The sequence below is a fragment of the Thalia democratica genome, chromosome 5, assembly GCF_965202585.1.
Source record: "Thalia democratica chromosome 5, ktThaDemo2.hap1.1, whole genome shotgun sequence".
Taxonomy (NCBI): Eukaryota; Metazoa; Chordata; class Thaliacea; order Salpida; family Salpidae; genus Thalia; species Thalia democratica.
In genome coordinates, this window is record NC_139169.1 from 50,052,785 (window position 1) to 50,077,957 (window position 25,173).

At 28.0% G+C, this 25,173-nt stretch overlaps 1 protein-coding gene across 1 annotated transcript; it reads left to right on the forward strand.

Annotated features, from left to right (window-relative positions):
• The first annotated feature begins 241 nt into the window (after positions 1–241).
• On the forward strand, positions 242–23,668 carry LOC145835599 (transmembrane protein 179-like). Its single transcript, XM_082943267.1, has 5 exons — positions 242–414; positions 931–1,075; positions 17,588–17,716; positions 22,268–22,313; positions 22,599–23,668. The coding sequence occupies exons 1-5, from the start codon at positions 288–290 to the stop codon at positions 22,764–22,766; spliced, it is 615 nt and encodes a 204-aa protein (XP_082799393.1). The 5' UTR covers positions 242–287; the 3' UTR covers positions 22,767–23,668.
• Positions 23,669–25,173: the final 1,505 nt, after the last annotated feature.

Sequence of the window (25,173 nt, forward strand, 5' to 3'; positions counted from 1 at the left end):
GTTTTTGTTTCGTATAACTTTATAGAGCTTTAAAAGTAATTTAATGGCTAGTATACTTAAAGTAAGTCTGATTTGCATACTTGCTGAATAAGCAAAAAAGTTATTTTTCATTATATTTTTAACTTCACTCACTAAAATGCTGCCTGTAACTACTGTTAAAAACTAACTATTTGAAGTCTGAGCATTAAAGAACAGTTGATCAGCTGACAAACCGCAGCTTATTTATTAATTACATGCTATAATTAAATGTTAAAAGAGGTAAACAACTACTTTTGTTTGGAAATTAAATGAATCCTTCACCAAAATGTTTTTTACTTTACTACTCCACTATATTTGTGTTTTCATTTGTTGCTCTGTTAATGATTACAAGTAGCTTACTTGAATCAAATGGAGGCTGCTTTCTATATGGTACAGGTTAAGTTAATAAATGTTTTTAATGAAACTTTAATCAAGAAAAGTAGTAGTATAATTAAAGCTTAAAACTTAGCGAAATTTCGTATTTAATTGAGCGTTTTTTTTATGAAATTAAATTATCAAATTTTAATTTAATTCTTAATCAGAGTGTTTTAATATATAAAAATTAGAAACTCTAAGTTGATAAATCAAAACTAGCACCTTACACATATTCCAAAAGAACTAATTAATTGAGATCTGTATGTTGTTAAATCAAAAATTCTAATTAAATTTTTATTTAATAAACAAGACTTGAATTATTTGTAGAGTTCTTAGTTTAATAAATCGAAAATCTTTTTTAATAATCCATTATAACTTTTCAATCAGGACCTTTACAATGACTTCTAATTACTAAGTTAATAGCTAAAAATTTCATTTACATTATATACGTTTACAGAAAAAAAATTATACAAAAGTAAAGTTATGTAAAAGTTTAAAGTTTTCTATTAGTATTAAAAAAATGTATGTTACTTACAGTAAACAGCAGTAATTTTAGTCAAGAAATTTTAAAGGCTAGCAATAGTGTCTGTTCATATGTTGCTTCTATTTCTATAATTACAACATTAATTTCTATTTTCATGATGATGAGCAATTACTGGCTAATCAGAAAACAAATAGACAGGTTTTTTTAAATATTTTAAATGTTTTAAATAAATAGTATTGTTTTTATTAAAATAGTAGTATTACTAAAGTGCTTTAATTATGGAGTTGTAGATTAATCACATTTGCCACACACTCAGGCTAACTAAGCTAAATAGCTAAATTCAAACAAATAAAGTATCTCTGGTCACTTCAATCTAGTTTTATTTGAATTTTTAAATTAAGAATGATTTACTTAGACTTTTTTTTGAGAAAATTATGCTACCTTTTTTTAATTTCTGGCTAGTTAGGGTAAGGAGAACAGCACACTTTTTTAATCATATTGTAAAATTCAAATTTGGATATATGATTTGGTGTGCTTTGGATTTATGAAGTAGAATTTTAAAAAAAATTGCAAAAAAAAATACTGCCCGAAAAACTAATTTCAACCCAAAAATCACATATTTCATGATTTTTGACTTTTAAAGTAATCAGGGTTGTCACTTTACCTGGAATTCCGGAAAAACCTGGAGTTTGACAATTTAGGCAAAAAAGAACCTGGAAAATCTGGAATTTGGGAAATTTTGAAAAAACCTGGAACTTTGAACAAAAATCACTTAAAAAACTTAAAATATCAACAATTTTCACATGTTCAGTAATAAAACTTCGATTTGACTCAAAAGACCTGTCATATAAAAAAAAATTGTCATCATCAAAAGTTTTTTTTATTAGAAAACATATTTACAGTATTTTTTCAATGTTTTTATACTATTTAACACCGTTTCTTACCTTAAACTTAACTTTGTACTTAAAATAGACCCAAAACTGTGTGCTTTTAAAAACATGTATAAAATGTTGAAAACCTGGAAAAATTAAGAAAAAACGAGTGGCAACCCTGAGTAATAAAGTCACTTATACATGTCCTAGAACTATATTTAATGTCTTAAAGGAAAGCTTATACTTGAGACATACCTTTAAAGACATTATAACTGATTTTGATGTATTATGACGGCATAATTAAACAAAATATGCAAATTTTGTCTATAAAATGGTACTTTTTGGAAAATAAAAAATGCATAGCTGGTTGTTTAATCTTATTTACTGGGTTCCCACTTCCTTATAAATACCTATAAGTTTACAATATTCTAAAAACACTCTATTAATCCTTAGAAAAAGTTAAAAGATATGTGAAAATACCTACAAATTATGTTTTTTGTTTGGTGATTGAAATTTGAAAGCCAAAACAGTGACACCATATAGTGTAAAGACACAAAAAAAATGTACTGTTTTTTTGATCAAAATTTTAGCAATCTCAGTACAAAACTGTGGCTCTATGACGCAATAAGCGGATAAAGATTTTCTTTTTTTATATTTAATACAATTTATCTAAAGTTTGCTTATTCAAATAAATTTATAGCTCAAAAACCCTCCAACTTTTGTAAATCTCTTATTAAGACTGTGCTTATAAACAGATAATGACATATTTTACTTTGTGTACCTTAGAAATATGTTTGTACATTTAAAATTTATTGTTTTTTATGATAAATGTTTGAAAACACTTGAAAAATTTTTCAATTTCCATTACAAAAACAAAACAAAATATTAAAGAGTTATAATTTATAATAGGCAAGATAATTTTGTATTGCATTAAACATTAAGTTAATGATGGCAAAATAAAGATTATAATAAAGAAATAAAGAACATTGCAAAATAAAAAAAACATTGCACTGTATTAATTAGTATTAACACTTAATATTACTTCAAAATGACTGACACTTATAAAAATAATAGAATTAAATAACTGTCACATGATTGATAAAATCTAATGGACTGTCTGTTTGAAATAATTAGGTAAACATAATATCCATAAAAATACAAAAAAGAATATAATTTAACTTTCTGTAAAATATATCTGTTTTACTTAAAAATCTATTTAAATATGATTTGTCTGTGAAAAAGTAATAAATCTTTTATTAGAAACATTCTATTTGCCATCAATTTTACAATCAGGAATGGAATTTACAAGCAAATTCATCAAATTAGGTTTAAGTAGGTGTTTTCACTATGATTTTTTTCATTTTGAATTCTCATGAGGTGGTCCATCTTGTAAGTCCCATCATCATTTTTACCTTCACAAGTAGCAATATATCATATGTCTGATGACACTTTACTAATTAATGTGACATAATAACGCCCTACCACAATATCTTTATTTTTTTGTATGTTGGGGGAAGAAGCCTCTAAAATTATTAATGCATCACCGTTTGCTGGTAAAGAACACAGAGAGCATTCATCATCTTCTGCAACAAAACCACATAAGTTAAGAAGTCTTTCCTAGTGGGTATTACCATTTACTTGAAAAATTTCTAGACTGTATAACACTTTAGATTTATGTGACTATCTAAAGTAAATTAACTCATTACAAGCAATAATTTTATTTTGACCAGAATGAGATTTTAAAATAGAAAATAGCTCTTCCTCGCTCACTACAGGCCAACCACAACTTTTATTTACTTTTACTTAGTTTGAGACGCTTCTGCACGTATTGATCGCTTTTCTTCCCATTTTCAATTTCTTTTTTTACTGCTTGAGCTTTTTTTTGTTCAGCTACCCACCTTTGCTGCAGTCTCATTTAGAATTTTACACATCTTATAAAAATTTTACAACAAGATAAATATCTTTCATGGTTGTAATTATTGGGAGCGGGTCAGAATGACACAGCGACAAAATGACACGGTCGTCAAATAGACACGGTGCGTCACTTTGGCACAGGGACAAAATGACACAGTGCGTCACCTTGGCACGGTGCGTCACCTTGGCACGGTGCGTCACCTTGGCACGGAGGGTCACTTTGACACGGCGACAAAATGACACGGTGCGTCACTTTGGCACAGCGACAAAATGACACGGTGGGTCACTCTGGCACAGTGCGTCACTTTGACACGGCGACAAAATGACACGGTGCGTCACTTTGGCACAGCGACAAAATGACACGGTGCGTCACTCTGGCACGGTGCGTCACTCTGGCACGGTGCGTCACTTTGGCACAGAGGGTCACTTTGACACAGCGACAAAATGACACAGTGCGTCACTTTGGCACAGAGGGTCACTTTGGCACAGCGACAAAACGACACGGTGCGTCACTTTGACACGGAGGGTCACTTTGGCACAGCGACAAAACAACACGGTGCGTCACTTTGGCACGGAGGGTAACTTTGGCACAGCGACAAAACGACACGGTGCGTCACTTTGACACGGAGGGTCACTTTGGCACAGCGACAAAACGACACGGTATGTCACTTTGGCACGGAGGGTAACTAGCGACAAAATGACACGGTGGTTAATAAGGGAGGGAACAATTTGTTGTGAAACTTCAATCTTCACTGGTATGGACAACGATCTTGTTTTTCTAGGAAACTTTTCGGTTTTCTGTCTTCTAACCGGTTTTGTAGAATCAGCAACAATCATATCGATTAACTTTAAAAACAAAGACCGCAGGAATTTTTGATTGTGACTTCATAAAATAAAGTGAAACACGTAATGTTTATACCTTCTATTGTCCATCGTTGTACTTATAAACAACATACTCATTTTTAAGCAGTAGCAAGGTGTAAGGTGTGCTTAAAAGCTGTGCTTAATAAACGACAAATAATTATTTGTATAAAACAAAGTTTACAAAGATGCAAAAGCAGCCATTTTTTTAACAAAATACGAATGCCAAAGTTAAAGGGAATTTGTTTTTGATTTCTTTCGAATGGAAAAACTTAAACACAGTTTTGTACTAGAACTTGATACGAGTAATAAAAATTGAAAAATGACTTGCCATTTTACGACTAAAAAGATAAAAACTCATATAAACCTATTTTTTAAACTTCTGCAACATTCTGATTTAAAAAATACAATCTACATTTTAGATCAATCATTCAGCGATTCAAAACAATAAACTAGTAGGTGTTAACACAGAGGATAATTTGTTTTATAAACTAAAACTCAGACGTTATCGAAAACAACTTTTCTGCTGTTGTAATTTTCTAAATTCTAATGCGGTTCTTATTTTTCGATTTTATGCTTAAAAAAAGTGATACTTGCGCTCTTTTGACGACTTAATAGCTGACAATTTTGAACTAAAATACTGCGTTTCCTGACGATTTACGTTAGTAGCAACATCTTCAAAAAATCATTGTGCACTTGACTTAAAAGATCGAAATTTTTACGCCTCTATGCGACTTTTGTTAGTTGCAACATATATCGTGCACTTAGAAGTAGAAGTATAATGCTCTTTCGCAAATAAAATTGTGCACCTAACACTAAAACTGCATAGATTAAAGTATAAGAAATTTAGGACTTAACTTTAAAAAAATTTATTTTTAACTGCACGTAATAGATTGTTAAAGCATGTGATTTACGACTCGATAACTGAAATGTTCTTTGGTATAATTTTTCGAGCGATAACCTTTTGTCGTTTAAAAAACAGTAATAATAAAACTTTTATGTTTAAACAAACTACAAGGTTAAAATATTAAACATATTTAACGAAATAACACTGTATAAAATTAAATCTTAGTTTTTTTTTATAACAATTCCTGATAATAATTAATTAAACATTTAACAAAAAATACTAAATTTTATTCATTACATAAATATGAAAAGTTGTGAAACGTAAAAGATAAAACTTAGAATATTTTTGTTTTTATACTTGGACTTAAATTTTAAAGCATTGTATCATATAGAGTTTCAAATGTATCAAGCTACTATAGTTTGGAAAAAATATAATAAATCTTTTGTTTAACTAATTACTATCAAAGTTTTACAATAAAAGTTATATTACTGAAAAAGTTTAGTTTTGCTTATAAGTTTGTTTATCCATGCTATAGTGACGCACCGTGTCATTTTGTCGCTGTGTCAAAGTGACGTATCGTGTCATTTTGTCGCTGTGCCAAAGTGACGCACCGTGTCATTTTGCCGCTGTGCCAAAGTGACGCACCGTGTCGTTTTGTCGCTGTGCCAAAGTGACCCTCCGTGCCAAAGTGACGCACCGTGTCGTTTTGTCGCTGTGTCAAAGTGACCCTCTGTGCCAAAGTGACGCACCGTGTCATTTTGTCGCTGTGCCAAAGTGACGCACCGTGTCATTTTGTCGCCGTGCCAAAGTGACCCTCCGTTCCAAAGTGACGCACCGTGCCAGAGTGACCCACCGTGTCATTTTGTCGCTGTGCCAAAGTGACGCACCGTGTCATTTTGTCGCCGTGTCAAAGTGACCCTCCGTGTCAAAGTGACGCACCGTGCCAAAGTGACGCACCGTGTCATTTTGTCGCTGTGTCATTCTGACACCCACCCGTAGTTATTGACTGTTCAAAAATATAGGTTTAATCGTTTGCTAACAAAAGATCGTAGTGAAGTAATTTCACTGGAATATAAAAAAAAACAAATTGTACAGTAATCTTCCTTAATTGTACCAACATATGTTTCTGTGTGTTAACGAATCAACACACTTCAACTGGGTTCTGTAAAAAAATAATTACTGTAATAAAAGAATAGAAGCGTAGAATAAAGTAGGTGTATACATGTTTTCATTAAAATAAAATATTTTCTACAGATAATAGTTAATAATAGGTAAAATACTTAATATTAAATCCGACTGTTATAAAACTATATAATATTTGTGATTATTAAGTCTAAAATAAAGTAAAGTAAACTAAAATATACAACAAAACAATAAATAATAATATAAATAAACAACTCACGTTAATGGAAAGAAAACTGATTCAAATTAATAAATGAACAAAATACATTCATTACATCTAATAATTACGACCCAATATAAATGAGGTTATTTCAACTATTTAATTAGTATTGCAAAGTATGTTAATTGACTGCTACTTTATCAATCAATTATTTTAATAATTATGAAGTCATTGTGATTTTATGTATGTCGCTGTAACTTAATTATCATTCAGTACTTTGTAAGCTCAATAACAAGTTTTTTTTTTTTGTGTTTTGTTTTCTTAAATTTTAATTTTTTAAATTTTGATTTTACATTTGAACTAAATCTGCTTCCTAATTGTATATAACTTTGATTTAATCATTACAAACACTTAATATATAATATACATGTTACATCGAGTTTCTGTGACTTTCATTGTTAAGTTTTATTAAATTTTATTGATACCCTAACTAATGGTTAATGTTTTATTTTGTTCAAAATAGATTAAAAACATAAAAACTAAATTAATATACTTTGCAATACTAACTAGATAGTTGAAATAACCTCATTTATATTGTGACGTAATTATTAGATGTAATGAATGTATTTTGTTCATTTATTAATTTGAATCAGTTTCCTTTCCATTAACGTGAGTTGTTTGTTTACATTATTATTTAGTGTTTTGTTGTCTATTTTAGTTTACTTTACTTCATTTTAGACTTAATAATCACAAATATTATATAGTTTTATAACAGTCGGATTTAATGTTAAGTATTTTACCTATTAAAAACTACTATTTGTAGAAAATATTTTATTTTAATGAAAACATGTATATACCTACTTTATTCTACGCTTCTATTCTTTTATTACAGTAATTATTTTTTTACAGAACCCAGTTGAAGTGTGTTGATTCGTTAACACACAGAAACATATATTTCAACAATAAATGAAGATTACTGTACAATTTGTTTTTATTGTAATTATTAACAAATTAATTACAAAAATGAAAAAATCTGTAAAACAAAACGTAATAAAAGCTAGGTAAATACTTATACATCTCCCCCAGATTTTATCAAAAAAGGAGATAAAACAATACATTCAGCTAGCAAAATAAAATTATTATGAATAAGTTGTAAACTTAAAACATTTTTCAGTTCTAAAAATCAACAAAACTTAACTCAAAAATCACTGAAATGTTACAATTAAATTAGTTTACACTTAAATAAGAAATTTTAAACTGCACTCTAAACAGGTTTATAGGTACGGATTTTGACATCATCTCCTTCTCAATTTTGATCCTTCTCTAGGTTCTTACACGACCAGAACAACACAGTTGATTCTTTGGCCACATGCCATTGTCAACAAAATTTCTTCCAGGTAAAGGATCCAAACGAGACAATACACCATTTCTCTGATTTGTAGAGCATTGGCTTGCACCTATGCAATTTGAGTCCTTAGGTTAAAGGAAGGTAGCTGGTTTTGCGTTGCAAATCTTGCCATAGTTATCTCCTGCTTTGTCACTTATTACCTTCTGGGAGTGAAAATTTTCCTTGAAATCTGTTTTCTCATTAGCAGAAGAGACAGACTTCTGCAGTGGTATGTTTACTATTTTCAGATAAGAGATACTGCTTAGAGATTTGCAACCAGGAGGGTTAAATATTGTTAGAAACTTGCGATTTCGAACAAATAAGCAACCTGATCCTTCAATCTTGACAACATATTGATGGTAGTCTTTTAGTTCCACTTCTATTCCATTTTTCGCTCATTTGTAGGAAAAGTTACCTGTTTGGTTTAGTATCATGGCATGATCACTGCAATTCAGTGGTAGCAATGATTTTGTGCACTCACTTAAACTTTAAAGTAGTTTAATATAATGACGCTTAAGAGGTTTTTTCTTTAAATTCCATACATCACGTCACATTTTTGAAATTGGCAGGTAGTTGTAAGTCATAACACTCTTTCTGTAAGGTAATGTGTTCTGTAAATTTCGTCCCAAAAGAATCTGTGCAGGGGATAGTTTGCATCCCGATCAGGCGTATTTCTCTGGGTTAGTAAAGCTTGTACTATTCTGCTGTTTTGTAGTTCACCATTTGGACCAACGTTCTTTATTGATAATTGCTTAGTGGCCTTTACTGCTAGTTTTGCTCTACCGTTTGACATATGATGATATTCAGATGAAATATGATAGTGTATCCTAACTGTTTTCGAAAATCCTTGGTAACTTTTGCATAAAACTCTGGAACACTAACTTAAGATACTTAAACTGGAACACCAAAAGTGACAAAAATATAATACAAAGCTTTACAGACTTTTTGTACCTAATTTGATTTTTTTTGTTCTGTTCAACCTGAAAGTCTGTCAGCAGGTACAAAGTTGTACCAACTTTTGTAATAGAAATAATCACAGACAATCGATTCAAAGTGAACTTTAAAAATCAATGGTTCAATAAAGGTAGTCAAGGATTACTTAGGGATTGGTAAGGTTTTTGTCTCCATCCAGTGTGTGGAGGTATGTTTTTCTGTCCCTGTACATCCTTTTTCTTCTTTGATTTTTTTTAGCTCGAACATATTTTTTCTAAGACTTTAGCTACAAAGACTATCAAATTTTTGTGTATACAATCTATCAACTAGAAGTGCATTTGACTCATCAGCATATTTGTTGTCGCTTTGATAGACTTTTTTATTACATATGCTACAAGTTATTTTACCACTTGGTTTTTGTGTGGTTTTCTTTAAGAAATTTTATGAGAAAACTGATTTCATAACAGAGGTTTTTGAGATTGCATCACGTGCCATCTCTTTTGCTTCAATAAAACTGATTGTCTAATTGACATTTTTTTCATCTAGATTTTCCCGTACTATAGCACCTCTTTACGGATATCTACATTTACTAGACCAGTCACCATAGCATCTTTTAGGGTTATGTATGTGAAGTTTATTACTTGATTACAGCCATCTTTTGGGCAGGTTCATATACATGTAAGAGCATGTACTGGCTTTTTGTTTTAAACGGGCAGCATACGATCTGGTGTTTTCAGTCAAATCCTGTCTTGTACTAAGAAAGTCTGACCGTTGGACAACAACTGAAATAGGAATAACTGCTAGCTGCTTGATCATGCCTAAAAGCTATCACTCACTTAAATTTACTATGTCTGTATGTCAATTTAAAATAGCATCGCCTAGATCGGGGGTCAGCAGGCAATTGGTGCTCGCGGGCCAAATTTCAAGTTTCCAAAATCTTCGCAGACCGCATTTTTAGTTTTAGTGACATTTGAATAATTTTTTGGTTTTAGTTTTAGTCACATTAAAGAAAGTTTTACTTTTGTTCACTTTATTAATTTTAATGATATTTAGCTACATATAGAATGCCTATTTTAATAATAAATATTTATTGGAGTAACATTTACTTTGACAAATATACTTAAGTCTTAATTAACTGTGTACTTTTTGTAACATAATTAATGCTCGAATACTCTAATAAAGTACCTTATTAGTAATTAATTAGCTTTTAACATGGTTTCCACTTTAAAAAAAAAGTGCAAAAACTTGCAACTAATCAAGCTCAGATACCTAACTAAAACATCATCAGTATTAAAACTACACAATGTATAGGTAGGCCAGAAAAATTTACAGTTAGTAAACTACACTAAAGTCATAAATAATGTTCTGAGTATTCGAAGATTTATTTAAAGTGTTTGAAATAAAAGCTTACCTGAGTTTCTTTTAAATGTCTCAAACAGGTTTAACCTAGTTTGAATTTATCAAATTTTCAACTGACTGTATGTTTGGCAGCCCTTTTTAAAATAAAGTCACAAAATAAAGAAATATCAAAAATACTAAGGTGAAATAAATATATAACAAAAATAATGTCATAAGTCAGCTTGGATGGACAATTACGTTTCTTAAACATTTTTAACATTAAGCCAGAAATAAAGTAGAAAAACTTAACTTTTATTAAACATTATAGTAATTCTTTATCTGAATTAAAGATGTTGTATTTAAAGAGTAAATGTGAAATATAAGACGAGCTTTAAAAAGTAAAAAACATTAGTTAGGAGTTATTGCAAGAAACAAAATAAAAAACAAATGACTAAAGTCAGTTTCAACAAAGCAAATTATTATATTCTTAGTAACTACATACTGATCAGAAAAAACTGTTAAGGCAAGTCATAAAGTAGCAAAAATAATTACTAAAAAGAAGATAACTGTTCAAAATATAGTTTTAATTGTTTGCTAACAAAAGATCCTAGTGAAGTAACTTCACTGGAATATAAATAAAAACAAATTATATTATAAAAGAAGATACCGATTAGAACTTTTGAAGAATTTATGTTGGCGGTAGTAAAATATTTTTGTTCTTTTCTTCAATGATAACAATAAGTCGTGTTTATTAAGTCTCTGACGATTATAAAGCAGCATAAATCAAATAAGAACTTTAATCAATCTGTTAAGATAAGAGAACAGGTACAACATCTACTGCTCAACTGAGAGTTTTTAGTAGAGGTGTTTTTACTGACTTTGATTTTTAGAAAAGATTCTAAGTTAAGTTCCAATGCACAACAATAGGTGAAGGCGTTTTAAAAGCAAAGATGCAATGCACTTACATAAAGTTTATAAAAGTATAATTTTCTTCTCCTTTTTTTTGGTATAAAATTAAATTATATGTAATAAAAAACTGTCTTTAGTAATATAGCAATACTAAATAGATACTGTTAAGCTACTTTTAGTGTGTTTAAAAATTGTATCTATATAGTAATTTTTTATGTCAAATTGAAATTTCATTACTTGGCACGTAAAAATTGTATAAAATTCCGGTTTTTTTCATAAGTTCTCAAATTCAAGGTTTTTCCAGAACTATTAATCATAAATGTTCAAATTCCAAGCTTTTCCGGGATTTAAGTTTTTTTAGCAACACTAATTGGTCACACCTATATGTATACAACTATACATATAAAATTTAAAATTTTATCAGCTGCAAGACTTAAAGTTTATTATATATTATTCAAACCAACACTGTAAATTGAATAAAACATACATCATAAATTTAATTTGCCACTCATGAAGAAAACTCGCCAGCCTAAATGACCAAAAACTAGACTAATATTTTAGTAAACAAATATTTATTTCAACTAAAAACTGAAAAAATGACTAAATTGACTTGAGATTTGAAATTTACAGATAGTCATAGTCGAAGTGTGTGGCAATGTTTATTTGCTTGAATTTAAACTACTTTGATTAACAATCTACAAACCTTACAAATTTACCAACCTTAAATTTAGTTTGTATTAAATAAACAGTAACTCTGTATATTAGTGCATAAAAATTAACATAGTTTGTCAAAAAAACATTGTTTTGTATATTGTAATGTATACCTATCAAAAAATATTTTAATTTATATAATGTATTGTTTTAAATGTGTCTTAACAGACCTAGATACTACATGTATAAACAATAATTTTAGAAAATTATGAATTAACTAAACTTAATCTAGTTTAAGTTTTAAATAATTTTATAGTGTTTTAAAATGGGAACCGCTCATTTCCCACCCGATCCAATCCAAGAACCGCTTACTAACAAAGGGTTAGGGTTAACAGTGATAGTAAAACATAAATTAATAGAAAAAAAAAAAATATTAGAAAAAAAAAATTAAGAAAGTTAAAAATATTTTCGAGTGGGAATTCTGCGCGGTTAGAATTTGATTGGGTGGGAAATGATCTTAGTAGAAATTGTCAGTATGCCGATTAAAATATGAGCATCTTTGTAATTTGTGTGCATAGGAATTTATTTAAAGTGCTAAAAAAACTTTAAAAAAATCAAAATGTGTAAAAATAAAATAAACCTTTTTTTTTACTAATATGTAATATTAAATGTTTTTGTGCCCACTCAAGGATAACTTTTAGTAATAAAATATCTATAAAAGAAACTTAGTTTTAAAAAACATGTAAACAACATCTAAACTTGCTGTTGTAAGAAAAAAATTATGATAAAACTGAAAAAAAACCTGGTGGAATGCTAATCTAAATTTTTTACATCTTTAAGCTAATACTGTAAAAATTTTTAATTGTTTTAAAATGTCAAACAGGGACTTAAACGAAACTAATAAAATTAAACAAAAAGCCAAATTAAGTTTAGCTTAAAATATTTTTTTTGTTCAGCGGGCCACATTTACATGCTTGCGGGCCACAAAAGTTTCTTCCGCGGGCCGCATTCCATTCAAAAACTAAACGTGCTCGCGGGCCACAGATTTACCCTTTGAGGGCCACAGTTGGCCCGCGGGCCGCAGTTTGCCGACCCCTGGCCTAGATCTTCCTCACAGCACTGGTACAGTTGACAAAATTATTTTGTCTCTGTCATCTCTGCTGTCTATAAACATAGTCCATTTTTGCACAAATATGTTCCAACCTACTTCATTGCAGTCTCTCCTTATTCAAGGACGGTCCATCTTTGGAGGCTTTGGTTTTAAAGAAATTGCATTAATATAGACATTGTTGTGTATGATAAGCAAAGAGGCAGCTACAGAAGCATTGACATCTGGTGTTTCATATGTGCAACTCCTCAGTGGGCATTTAATCACAGGCATTGTTGATTCAATTCAATTGATAAACATTTTATCATAAATAAATATCTTTCTTGTTTAAGTTTATTTACCAACTAATTACAATATGATAAATCTGTAAAACAAAACATAATGAAAGTTAGGTAAATACTTATACACAACACAACTCAGAAATTGGCCTTAACAACAATATGTAGATAATATACTACATAGGCATCAAAAGTGTTTGTTATTCCAATGCTGTGATCTTCATACTGCTTAAGAAATACTTTGAGAAAGTCTTGTTGAGCTAAATTCTGAGTCAAGCAGTAGTTTGACAACTTCCACATGCTGGTTGCTTAGATGTGTTTCATTTATGAGCATGCAAATAAACAGGAGGCTTTGCAAAATAGATGTAGCAGAATACCCAAGTTTAGTAAACCTGCCTTTGTGATAAATTGCAAGGCAATTAACTTGGTTCTCTCTGTTTAGAATGGAATCAAAGATATCTGCTTGATGGATAAAATTGCACACTCACTATTTTTTTTCCTCACAAAAGTGGTTCAACTGATAGATTTAAATCTTGAAGCTTTATAAAAGTCTATATTGGATTCTATTTCAGCCAATACTGTCAAGTTAGAACGATCAAAGGCCTCCACTGGATGGGTTTGCATTACAAATGAGTTGGAGGTGGAAGTTTTGATTTTAAAACTTTAGAATACTCCTCCCCAAATGTTAATTTTTTTTTTAACTGAATCTGTCATGATTGAAGTTGTATTTTGCTAAAGCTAAACAGGTTTAAGGGCATAGGGAGGTAAAACATATTTTTCACAATTCGATTTTATTTTATAGAGATTTTACTAAGCTACAAGATGCTTATTACAGATTTTTAAAATTCAAAATAATTTTTGAGATGTAGCTGGTCAAAGTCAGAGGCAACAATAGGTTCCTTATGGGAGGTGCAAACTAAAACGGCAATAATAGACTATTTCACTAAAAACCTATCTTCTCCTAAGTCTTTTGAGATAACTACTTCAAAATTTGAGGAAGTGTTCCTTGATATATTTAGAAAAATTTTTCAGATCGAAATTTAAAAATATTATTAAAAAAAATTATTTGAAAACTAAACAAAAAAAAAGTTTTTGTTATATGTATATATATTTTTTAAATTTTGTTCCAATAGAATTTTTTAAATATTGCAAGCAAAATTTCCTTAAAATTTGAGGTAGTTATCTCAAAAAACGTAGGAGGATATAGATTTTTAGTGATTTCTAGTTATTTTCTGTTTTAGTTTGCGCCTCTCATAAGGAACCTATTGTTGCCTCCGACTTTGACCGGCTGTATCTTAAAAACTATTTTAAATTATTAAAATCCATAAAAAGCATGTTGTAGCTTAGTAAAAACTATATAAAATAAGGTAAAATTGTAAAAAACCACGTGTTACCCCCCCCCCTCCCCTATGCCCTTAACTGATTCTTGGGAAGAGATACTAATAGCTCAGGCCAACCTCTTATAAGTTTCAACAACAAGCCTGACAATATTTTGGTTGTCCTAAAAGGCAAAAAAAAATGACCTCAAAGAATAAAGTCATAATACATCAAAAGCAGTTAAAATGTCCTTAAATGTATCTCTAAAAGTATAAGCTTTCCTTGAAGACATAAATTATAATTCTAGGACATGTATAAGTGACTTTATTACTTTTAAGGTCAAAAATCATCAAATATGTGATTTTTTGGGTAAAAATCAGTTTTTTTGGGTATTTTTTTTTTAATTCTTTTTAATCTAGCCAAAATAAGTCCAGCAAGTCAAAATAAGTCCAGCAAGCATAACCCAAGAACTCCCTACCCCTAAGTTTCTATAACAAATAAAATGAAATGGAACTAATTTAATTTTTCTTAGTTTATATTGTATAGTTTTCTACTGTTTTGTGTTCCTTTTTAGCATTATCTTTTTATAAACAAAATGCCTGTATGATAAATCAACAAGCTTGTTTAACCCCAATTAAGATTGAGTTATAACATTTTTCAAGAGTGAATTTGTTGACAACTTTACCAAAACATATTTAGTTTATACAACAAATTCAAAAATTTAAGGTTATAGGAAATTATTTTACAAAAAATAACATTGACTTATTAATTAAACTATGAATCATTAACTAAAACGCAACATTTTTGAGTCCAAAAGTTGAGTTTAGCTTATAAGTTATAATTAGGTTACCATAAAATTTTGAAACAAACTTATGAACCACAATTTTTTCATTTGTTTTTTGGAAATTTCAAACTTTATTAAACTATTACCTACTATTTGTAGGTGTACATTCTATTCTTACCTACTATTTACCTTAAAAATTTTCAGAACATTTTCTTAAATAGTTCAAGTTAAATGAAATTACTAGAGGTTGTACACGTCAAGAACATTAGGCTGAATTTGTTAAAATAGGTAGAAAAAATGTGTTTTTTTAAAATTTGTTTTCTTATTCGCTTTTAGTTTAAATTAAGAAATAAATCTTTAAAAAAGTTTAAGTCATGTAAAATTGTATACTAATTACTGACAATATTTTTGAGCAAAAGGCAGAAAAATATACAAGCCTATTTTTATTTTATTACAATATAAATTTATTCTCTTAATTTGGAAGATTCTAGTTTTAAAAATAAAAAAGAGGGTGGAAGAGTTTTATTAAGTTTAAAATTTTGAAAAATAAACTTATAAATTAAAATTTTGGTCTATACATTTGTAAAAAAAAATTTTTTAATTAAATGTTTCTAAAAATTTGATTCAAATGTTTATGTTCTATGAAAAGTTACTTTAAACTTATACTTGAAACTCTTGTAAAAGAGTCAATGTTGTATTTAATAAAGAAAGTTTAATGAGGCTATAGATAATCTTAAAGTAGTGTATGGAAATTAATAACCTATTAACTCAAGTTTTTTTTTTCAGAATGATTAATGTTATTTTACACTCTAAATGTAATTTAAAATTTAGTTGTCACATACAACAATTTTTTAGCTATTGATAATATAAAATTGAAAATATTTATATATATTTGTTTACTAAAAAAGGTCAACATTGCTGACAGCTGTTTCAACAAAAATAGTGTCAGTTGTCAAAGCAATTTAAGTTTGACGGAAAATTTTCTAAAAGTTTACAAGTTAACATATTGTGACGTATTAAATGAATTAACTTTAGTCATACCATTTTCAAAATGTTATTTCACAAAAAATGATTTTTTGTTTTGTATTGTCTGTTGTTCTTAGTTTTATTGTGCTTTTATTGTTAGTTATGTTTTTTTAAATCTTTTCTAAGTACATATTTTGATTATGGAGGCCTTTTATTTGTTTAGTACTAGTAAAAGCAATAATTTTCCTCTATTTGGCATGCAATTAGTTTACTTGAATGGTCATCAAATCTGTTCAGAAGACCATAAAAATTTATGACCACGTAGACTTTTATAACTACCACGGAGCGTATTAAATCAATTCTGGTTTACAAGATATTGTCAACCTTTTGATGTTTCGCAAAGTGAGTCTCTGTGAACTATCAATTCTGAGTATAAATTTATTGTGTGGTAGCACCCCATTATCACAGCATTCATGTCCCATTTTCGTAGATGTGCACTGCTCTGATTCTGTAGTAGATAATTATCACCAACATAAAGAGGTTTTAGCTCCCCTACTCTCTGGTTAGGCATTCCTGAATTCTATATCAATGGTTTATAGTTCTTAATAGCCTGTAAGTGTTACTGGTGCAGCAGTCTGGTAACAGTTGCAGGGTTACTGCATATAAGGAAGATGCCCAAACTTTACCTCTGATCAATCTGGTCTGAGAAAAATCTGTTTTTTAAAATCACAAACTCGAACATTACTTTTTTTAACGTCAATGATCTCTTTTGATTCATTAAATACTTAATTTAAATGATCCACCAACTAATCAATTACTTAACAGTCATGCAATTTACTTTAAATAAGTTATTGTCTTATCTTTTATCTGATATGTCATCCTTGAAATGATGACCTATAAATTACGTAATGTCTCATCATTAAACTAATGTCTCATTTGTTCATGTAAAAATAGTTCATGAAACAAGATTCCTTATTTAAGTAATTTTTTTATTTATAAATAATCGAAGATTAAAAGATAATAATATTAGATAACTAATTACAATACAATGTGGTACGTAACTATTTTTTAACAACAAATAATTTTTTTTTACTATGTCTTAGTAAAACTAAATATTTATTTATAGTGTTAAACAAAACCATCAAGTTGATGAAATTTTAACTGTTTATGTTTATAAATAGTAACTGAAGTTTTTTTTATTAGAACATCGTTTTCCACATTCCTTATGCTGATAGCAAATGTATTTATAAGTGTTTTTGTTCTAGTATCCTGCATACTTATAAGTGATGGTATTAATTCTACTTGCAAAAATTTCCATGACTGTGAACAAAAGTAAGTATTTTTTTTTTTAAATTTTAACTAGATTTAACTATTTATTAGTTGAACTTTTATCAAAGGCCTAAGTTATAAGATATCAAGCAGATAAAAAATATTACTTCCCTATACATTGAAAAAACCTATTGTGTTATTTAAACAAGTCACATAAAAGATATAATTCTAAATAAAGCATAACTAACATAGGTGATTACAGTTTTGCAACTGATATTATTTATTATATTTGATATTTGTTTTTTAATTATTTTTTCTATAAAAATAGCTAAGCTACCAGTTGTTTTTTCCATTTATAATTAAATTCAAAGTAACTTTTGAAATATAAGCGATTATTTAAGAGTTAAAAATAAACTTATTTGGTTACATGACAATTCAAATTCGGACAATTCAAATTCCGACAATTCAAATTCTTAAAAAAATAATTAGAAGACTATATCTCAAAAAATAATTGAAATTTGAGAAAAATAAAAAATGCTTATGTAGACCTTATTAATATCTACAAGCCACTTTTTATTTTTTTGCAAAATCTTAAATACTTTTTAAGATATTTTAAAACTACTAAAAATAACTATGTTTTTTACTTTATTTAAACCATATACCAAAAAGTATTCAATGTTTTGCAAAAAGAAAAAAATTGCTTGAAGATATTAATAGGACTTACATATGTATTTTTTTATATTTGACAAATATACATTACTTTTTTAGTTGTGGCCCTTTCAATTTTTTTTTAAGAATTTGAATTGTCGGAATTTGAATTGTCCGAATTTGAATAGTCGTGCACCCAACTTATTTACTTGCAAAGTCTGCGAAAAGATAATCTATGTATAATTTTTAAGTAACTTAGTCTGTAGGAAACAATATACCACTAAGTTTCCAGTCAATGATTTTATAATACAGTAAAGTAGTTTTTAAAGTTGCCACTCATCAGGCTGTATCATTTTTTTTTCGGAAGAAGTCAGGCTAAAGCACATTTTTAAGATAAAAAAAGCTAAATGTCATTTTTAAAGTCAAAATAACAAAATGTCATATTTTTTCAGTTCAAGTTTATAAAATTCGGGATGGATTCTAACCCTCGGTTTGTATATTTCAAATATGTCAAAACTCACTATTACTCACCAAAACTAAAAAATATCGTTGCGAATGGTAAATACAGGGAATAAACTAAATATATAGGAAGTAAAGATTTAAACACTTTCAATAAACTTTAAACAAACCTTTAATAGATTTAAAAACCGAAACAATTTACCAACAACAAACAAAACAACTCTATCTTTTTCTGATCAATGTGTTTGTTTTTAATTATTCAACTAGTTTTTAACAAATCGATCAACTAACTAATAACTAGTGATGTACCGGACTCACTATCCGGGTCCGGCCGGATATTGCCATTTTTGTCTGATATCCGGATCCGGCCGGATTCTAATTTGAAAAAAAAGTCCGGATCCGGTTCCGGCCGGATTCTTATTTGAAAAAAAAGTCCGGGTCCGGTTCCGGCCGGATTCTAATTTGAAAAAAAAAGTCCGGATCTAGTTAGTAAAAAAGAGCATACTGAAAAGTATTTTACTTGTGTAAATTACTAAGAGTCATTTTCGTCAGTTAAAATTTAACACCTACCGTGATAGGCTTATTTTGTACACGTGACTAATTTACATTTGTTTACATTTAAACTATAAAATAAACATTTAATGAAATGCAACTCTTTACATATGTTGTAAAATTGAAAACTTTTGAATGAATACTTGCATTATTTATTGTTTTAAGTTCAGCTCAGAGAATATTTAGAGTTAATACGGTTGAATGTACGAGCCAATGAGAATCATATGACGAAATGTTTCAAACTAAATACTGATGAAACAAAACATCGGAACATGACAGGCAGTTTATATGTAAGCAGTTAGTTAGTTTGGTGTGTAGCTTGAAGCAACAAAATATTTTGAACGTTTTTGTGAATGCTTATTGTAAGTAGTGTTTTGTTTTAAAATTAAATATTTCAACAGGTGTTTAATTGTTTAAATATTTAAGCCAGGTTTATAGTTTAGTAGTTTATTAAAATTTTACAGTTTCTTGTTTACAAAAAGTTTTATTTAATTTTTAGTTGTTTGTTTTAAGTCTTTTGATATAGATTTAAATAGCTTCCAGTTTTTAAAGTGTTACCAAAGTAATTAATAACTTTGTATATGCTAGTATTTCTTGTTGTGTTTTATATAAAAGATTCATCATTCAAAACTGTCGTGTCTAATTATAGAAAGTAGTCTCAGTTAGAATTTAGTATTTGTTAGATATTAAGTAAATAAGGTAGGATTTAATTATGATCGGTAGTGCTAATAAGTTAAGTGTACCACAATCGGTCCACAACTTTACTACCAAATTGTCAACCTTTGCTAGCTGTTCTACTGATTATTAGACTTAAGTAATTTTTTCAGTTTTAAAAAGCCTCATTCTGACTCAGGCTTGTTTATACTCACTCTAGCTAGTTTTATTGACTTAAACAGTGACAACCCTGAAAGTTTGAAAATTTTTGGGAATTTTAGAAAATCTTGGACTGCCTCAGGCTAGTGTAGTTTTTTATAAAAACTCAGGTTAGTTTTCTTTTAGATTTTGAATGAGTTTGAGCTGATCCAGTTTTCAATATTTTGTAATTTTCTAGTGTATTTTGTTCAAGAATTTGATTTCAGATTTTTAATTGTAAATAACACCTAAATTTATAAACCTTGTGGCTAGCTGTTCTAATTATATTAAATTAAAGTTTATTTTTTTCAGTTTTTAAAAACCTCATTCTGACTGAGGCTAGTTTATTCTAGTGATGTAACGGACTCACTATCCGGGTCCGGCCAGATATTGCCATTTTTGTCTGATATCCGGATCCGGCCGGATACTAATTTAAAAAAAAAGTCCGGATCCGGTTCCGGCCGGACTCTAGTTTGAAAAAAAAGTCCGGATCCGGTTCCGGCCGGATTCTAATTTGAAAAAAAAGTCCGGATCCGGTTCCGGCCGGATTCTAGTTTGAAAAAAAAGTCCGGGTCCGGCCGGACCCAAAATTGTGGGTCCGGTACATCACTACTAATAACTAAATCAATGTTTTGAATACTTGATAATAAATTCCTTTATTTCCAAAGCCTTTAAGTGGTAAAAAAAATAATCCCTTCCAAAGTCAGAATAAAATTGCCAATGTCGTATTTTTTAATGTGCTTTTTATTTAATTTAGTTTAAGGTAAAAATTTCTACTATTTTAAATGTTTTTGTTTTAGCAATTTTGTCTTATAAATTACTTTAAGTTAGTTCAGTACAGCTCTATTCTATTTTTCAAACTTTTTCTAAACAGACTTTTATACTTTATGACGTAACTATTTTTTGTTAGACTTTTCAAATTCATTATATATAACTAAAAATACTCTACAATATTCATAGTTTTTAGCAATGTTATTCTGAAGAGAGCTAAACGAAATTAATAAATAAACTTTTTTCGAAAATGAGTCAGTTATGTTTAAACTTTTTAATTAAAACCAGTACCAAAACCAAACTATTTTAATTTGGAAAATAAGTAAAATCAGATTTTTTACTTATTTTTTGTTTTTTAAAGGTTTCATAATAATTATTTATAATATATATTAATTATAGTTAAAATTTTATTGCATGTTGTTTTTTTATTTTTATTTATTTTTGTAAGGTTTATTTAAACATTTTATCATGGCTTTTTTTAGTATACATCACGATATAATTTTAAAAAGAATTAATTGAAATTTTTTTAATTTTCAGGAATTAATATGATTTAGTTTAAGTATTTGATAACAGTTTCCTTGCCAGTAATTTACTTCACATTTGTGAACTAAGAGATTATTAGCAAAGATTTAAGTATATCTATCAGTGAGAAAAAAGTATACTTAGTTTAGTGCAAAAAATTTTATAATTACGTTAATATTATATACTTTTGCATTCCAATAAGTACTAATTGCAGTTGTTTTCCGCTGAAGTACACATTCTAAACCCAGCAGCTACTCAATAAAAAGTTTGTAGCTAAGAATTGCCGGTGTTGTAAAGAAACCTGACAGATTTGTTTCATTTTGATTCAAAAATGCTTACTAAATAAGAAAAAAAAGTAAGTGCATACTAAAATGCGTATTTCATAAAATAGCATAATATAGATGCGTATTTGTCAAAGTATGCGTATTCAAAATGCGTAATTTCTGAAAGTGGGTTCTCCAAATGCGTAAAAGTCAGGCTAATTTTTTTTTATCCTGAAAGTCCAGCTAAATCACAAAATTTTGCGTGGCAACCGTGACTAAACGCTGAAAATAAAAGTTATTGCAGTTAAAAAAGGTTATTAAAGTCTACTATTTTTTTTATTCTCTTTATTTTTGTTGAAGTTGTAGAACGTAATACTTAACATTTAGCCAGCAATTTCTTTGTTATCAAAAAGCTTGATTAAGAAAATTCTAGGAGTTACAAGTAAGGAAATTAATTTTGTTTGTATAGGAATAAATCAACTTATCTGCTTATAAACTTAAGCTGCACTTAAAATTAATATAACTGTTACATAAAATATTTCTACAGTTCTGGATACTTTTCTTCAAATTACTATTCAATGAAAACCTATGAAGTATGTTTGCATTAAGTGCTTAAAAGTATTTTAACATTTTTTTTCTGTTTGTATGTTTATTTTTTTCAAAAGAGTGTAACACAAATACTAATATTTTTGAAAATAATTAAAAAAATTAAATATGCATTTTATATAACTTATTTATATACACTTCGTACGTATATTGGTATATTATAAATCTGAAATAATTTTAACTTATTTTAAAATAAAGGCTGATTTTTATAAATACGAAGCAGTTTAAAGAAAAATTCGATATTTTACCATTATTTTTGTGGTTTCATTTAGGTATTAAGCTGGATTTGTTGGATCTTGTGGATCATAATATCGATTGTTTTTTTAATTAAAGTGCGGTATTCTTTTAGAAACAATGATCTTCTTCAATCACTCGCACATGAGAAGCAACGACTAATTAAAAGGCAAAATTATTCTGTTATAGTTTATGAAGAAAGCTAGTAGTCTTTAAGTTATATTGTTTTCCTTTTCAAAATAATTAAAAGTTTTTCTAAAGAGATTTACTTTAATGTGTACTTGCTTTTAGTTTAAACTAGTTATTGTAGTAAAAAAAAAGTTTGGCCCTATGCTAATTCTGCAAGTCATGATATAATTTTTTTTTTATCGAATTGCTCACTATACGTAATAATAATTTAATAAATGTTTTAAATATATGACAAGTAAGAATTTTTAGTTTGTTTAAAAAAAAAAAAAATTTATTACATGTACATTTTGTTAAATCATAATGTATAAAGCTACAGTTCTTACTAATTTTTTTAGAAAAATATAGAATATTTGTTAATTCATTGTAAATTTTGATAAGTCATTAAGTATTAATTTTGGTTTAGTATTATGTAAATTTCTGTTTTAGAATTTAAATTATATTTACGAAAAATAAATCTTCAAAGTTTTTCTAGCTTTCATAGATAGCAATTTATTATTTTTTGTAGAGTTTGAAGAATTATACAATTTCTTAATACTTCTTTTTATACTTCTAATTTCTTAACTTCTAAAATAATAATTTATTTTAGATAAGTGTGTATCTGATTACCTTTTATCTATCTAAGTGTATTTCTTACATAAGTATCTGAAAAACAAAGGAACTACTTTTAAAACTATTAAACTTTTTTTTCTTGTTAAACATTGTTTTTAAAACACTCATGACATAAAACTTTTATTTTCTGGCATTATAAACTGTATTTCAATATTTTTTATTTGGCTCTTCTTCAGTTTTCCTGCCCTATATTTCTAATTAATTATTTTTTTACTTTTTTTGGAGGTTGACTATACTCTACTTTTTCGATTATCCTAGTTCTTTTATATTTTGTAAACAATTTGACATTTCTTGCTTTGCATTCATAATTTTTAGATCTTTCTAATAAACCAGAAATTCGGTAAGTTGTATTAATTTATTTTATAATATATGTGTTATGTGTAAACTATATAAGTTGTTTTTGACAAATACTTCTATATTTATTAGCCTGTTATAGAATTGTACTTTTTAAACAGACGTGTTTTATATTTCTAACATGTTTTTGCCATTAAGTGTATAAAATCAGTGTATCATACAAACTAAAGGAACACAGAATTTATACATGTAGAAAAGTTATTAAAAATAACATAGTTTGACGTAGCTATAAAAATTAAAAGTGAAGCTTGCATTTTAAATAATTGGTTTACAATGTATGACTTCAAAACTTTGAAAACTGTTAGAAACAATAAAGCATACTGTTGTTTCTAGTTTTTACCTAAATGTCAAAATAAAAGTAAATCAAAGACAAAACTAAATGAAACTTATATTAGTAGATTTTGACTTTAACGTAATAAGATATTTTAAAATGTACAGTCAAAAATTGTTAAGTTTACTTTAACTAATTATCCGTAAAACAATAGAAATAATAAAGCTTGTTTGTTTTCTATGATTTAAAAAGCAAACAGTTAAAACAAAAGTAAAATCAAAGACTAAGGACTAAAACGAAACTTTAATTTTGACTTAAACGTGTTAATATATTTTGAAATATATGACTGAAACCCTTGAAAATCAATAGAAATAATAAAGCTTATTGTTGGTTATAGTTTAAAATCGAAAAAAATAATTATTAAAAGTATAGGCAAAAAACTTTAAAATCATAAAGAATGTTGAATAAGTTTACTTAAATTATCTGTAAAGCCTAATATTGTTTTGTTTATATTTATTGTTGTTTGCAGTCTGTTAGTCCTTTTGGTTTTTAGTGGTGTAAAATAATTAAAAAAGCCTCGTTAGAAATTTTTTCGATCTTGTGTGTTTTTTGGCGTAGTGAAGTTTAAGTGTGCTTTATCATTAACATAATCTGTAATCGTACTTTTCCAGTTGTGTCTATGAGAGCAACATCTTTGTGAAAAGGACGTGATTGTCCGACCGTCAAAGAACTCCTCGCATTCACTACATTTGAACTGCATAAATTCTAAAGTTTTTACTATTGAAGTATTTTTCAATTTTATCGTTTTGTAATTTTATAATACTTGTTTTTTTGATTATTCAATTTATGGTTTCTAGTGGTTTACAGATAACTAATTTAAGTAAACTTATAAAACATTTTTCAGTGATTTTTAAAGATTTTGACTGTACTTTTCTTAATATGTTAAAGTCAAAATGTTACAACTTGAGTTTTTTTAGTTCGCTCTGTTTGTTTTTTTTATTTTTTATGTATTAAATTGTATCCAAAATTAGCTCCAATATTTTAATATACTTCTAAAGGTTTTTGTTTATATTTCAAATTTCTTAACACGTCAAAGTCTAACAATATAAGTTTTGTTTAGTCTTTTGTCTTTGATTTTACTTTTGTTTTAACTTTCGGGTTTAAACTAGAAACAACAGTATGCTTAATTA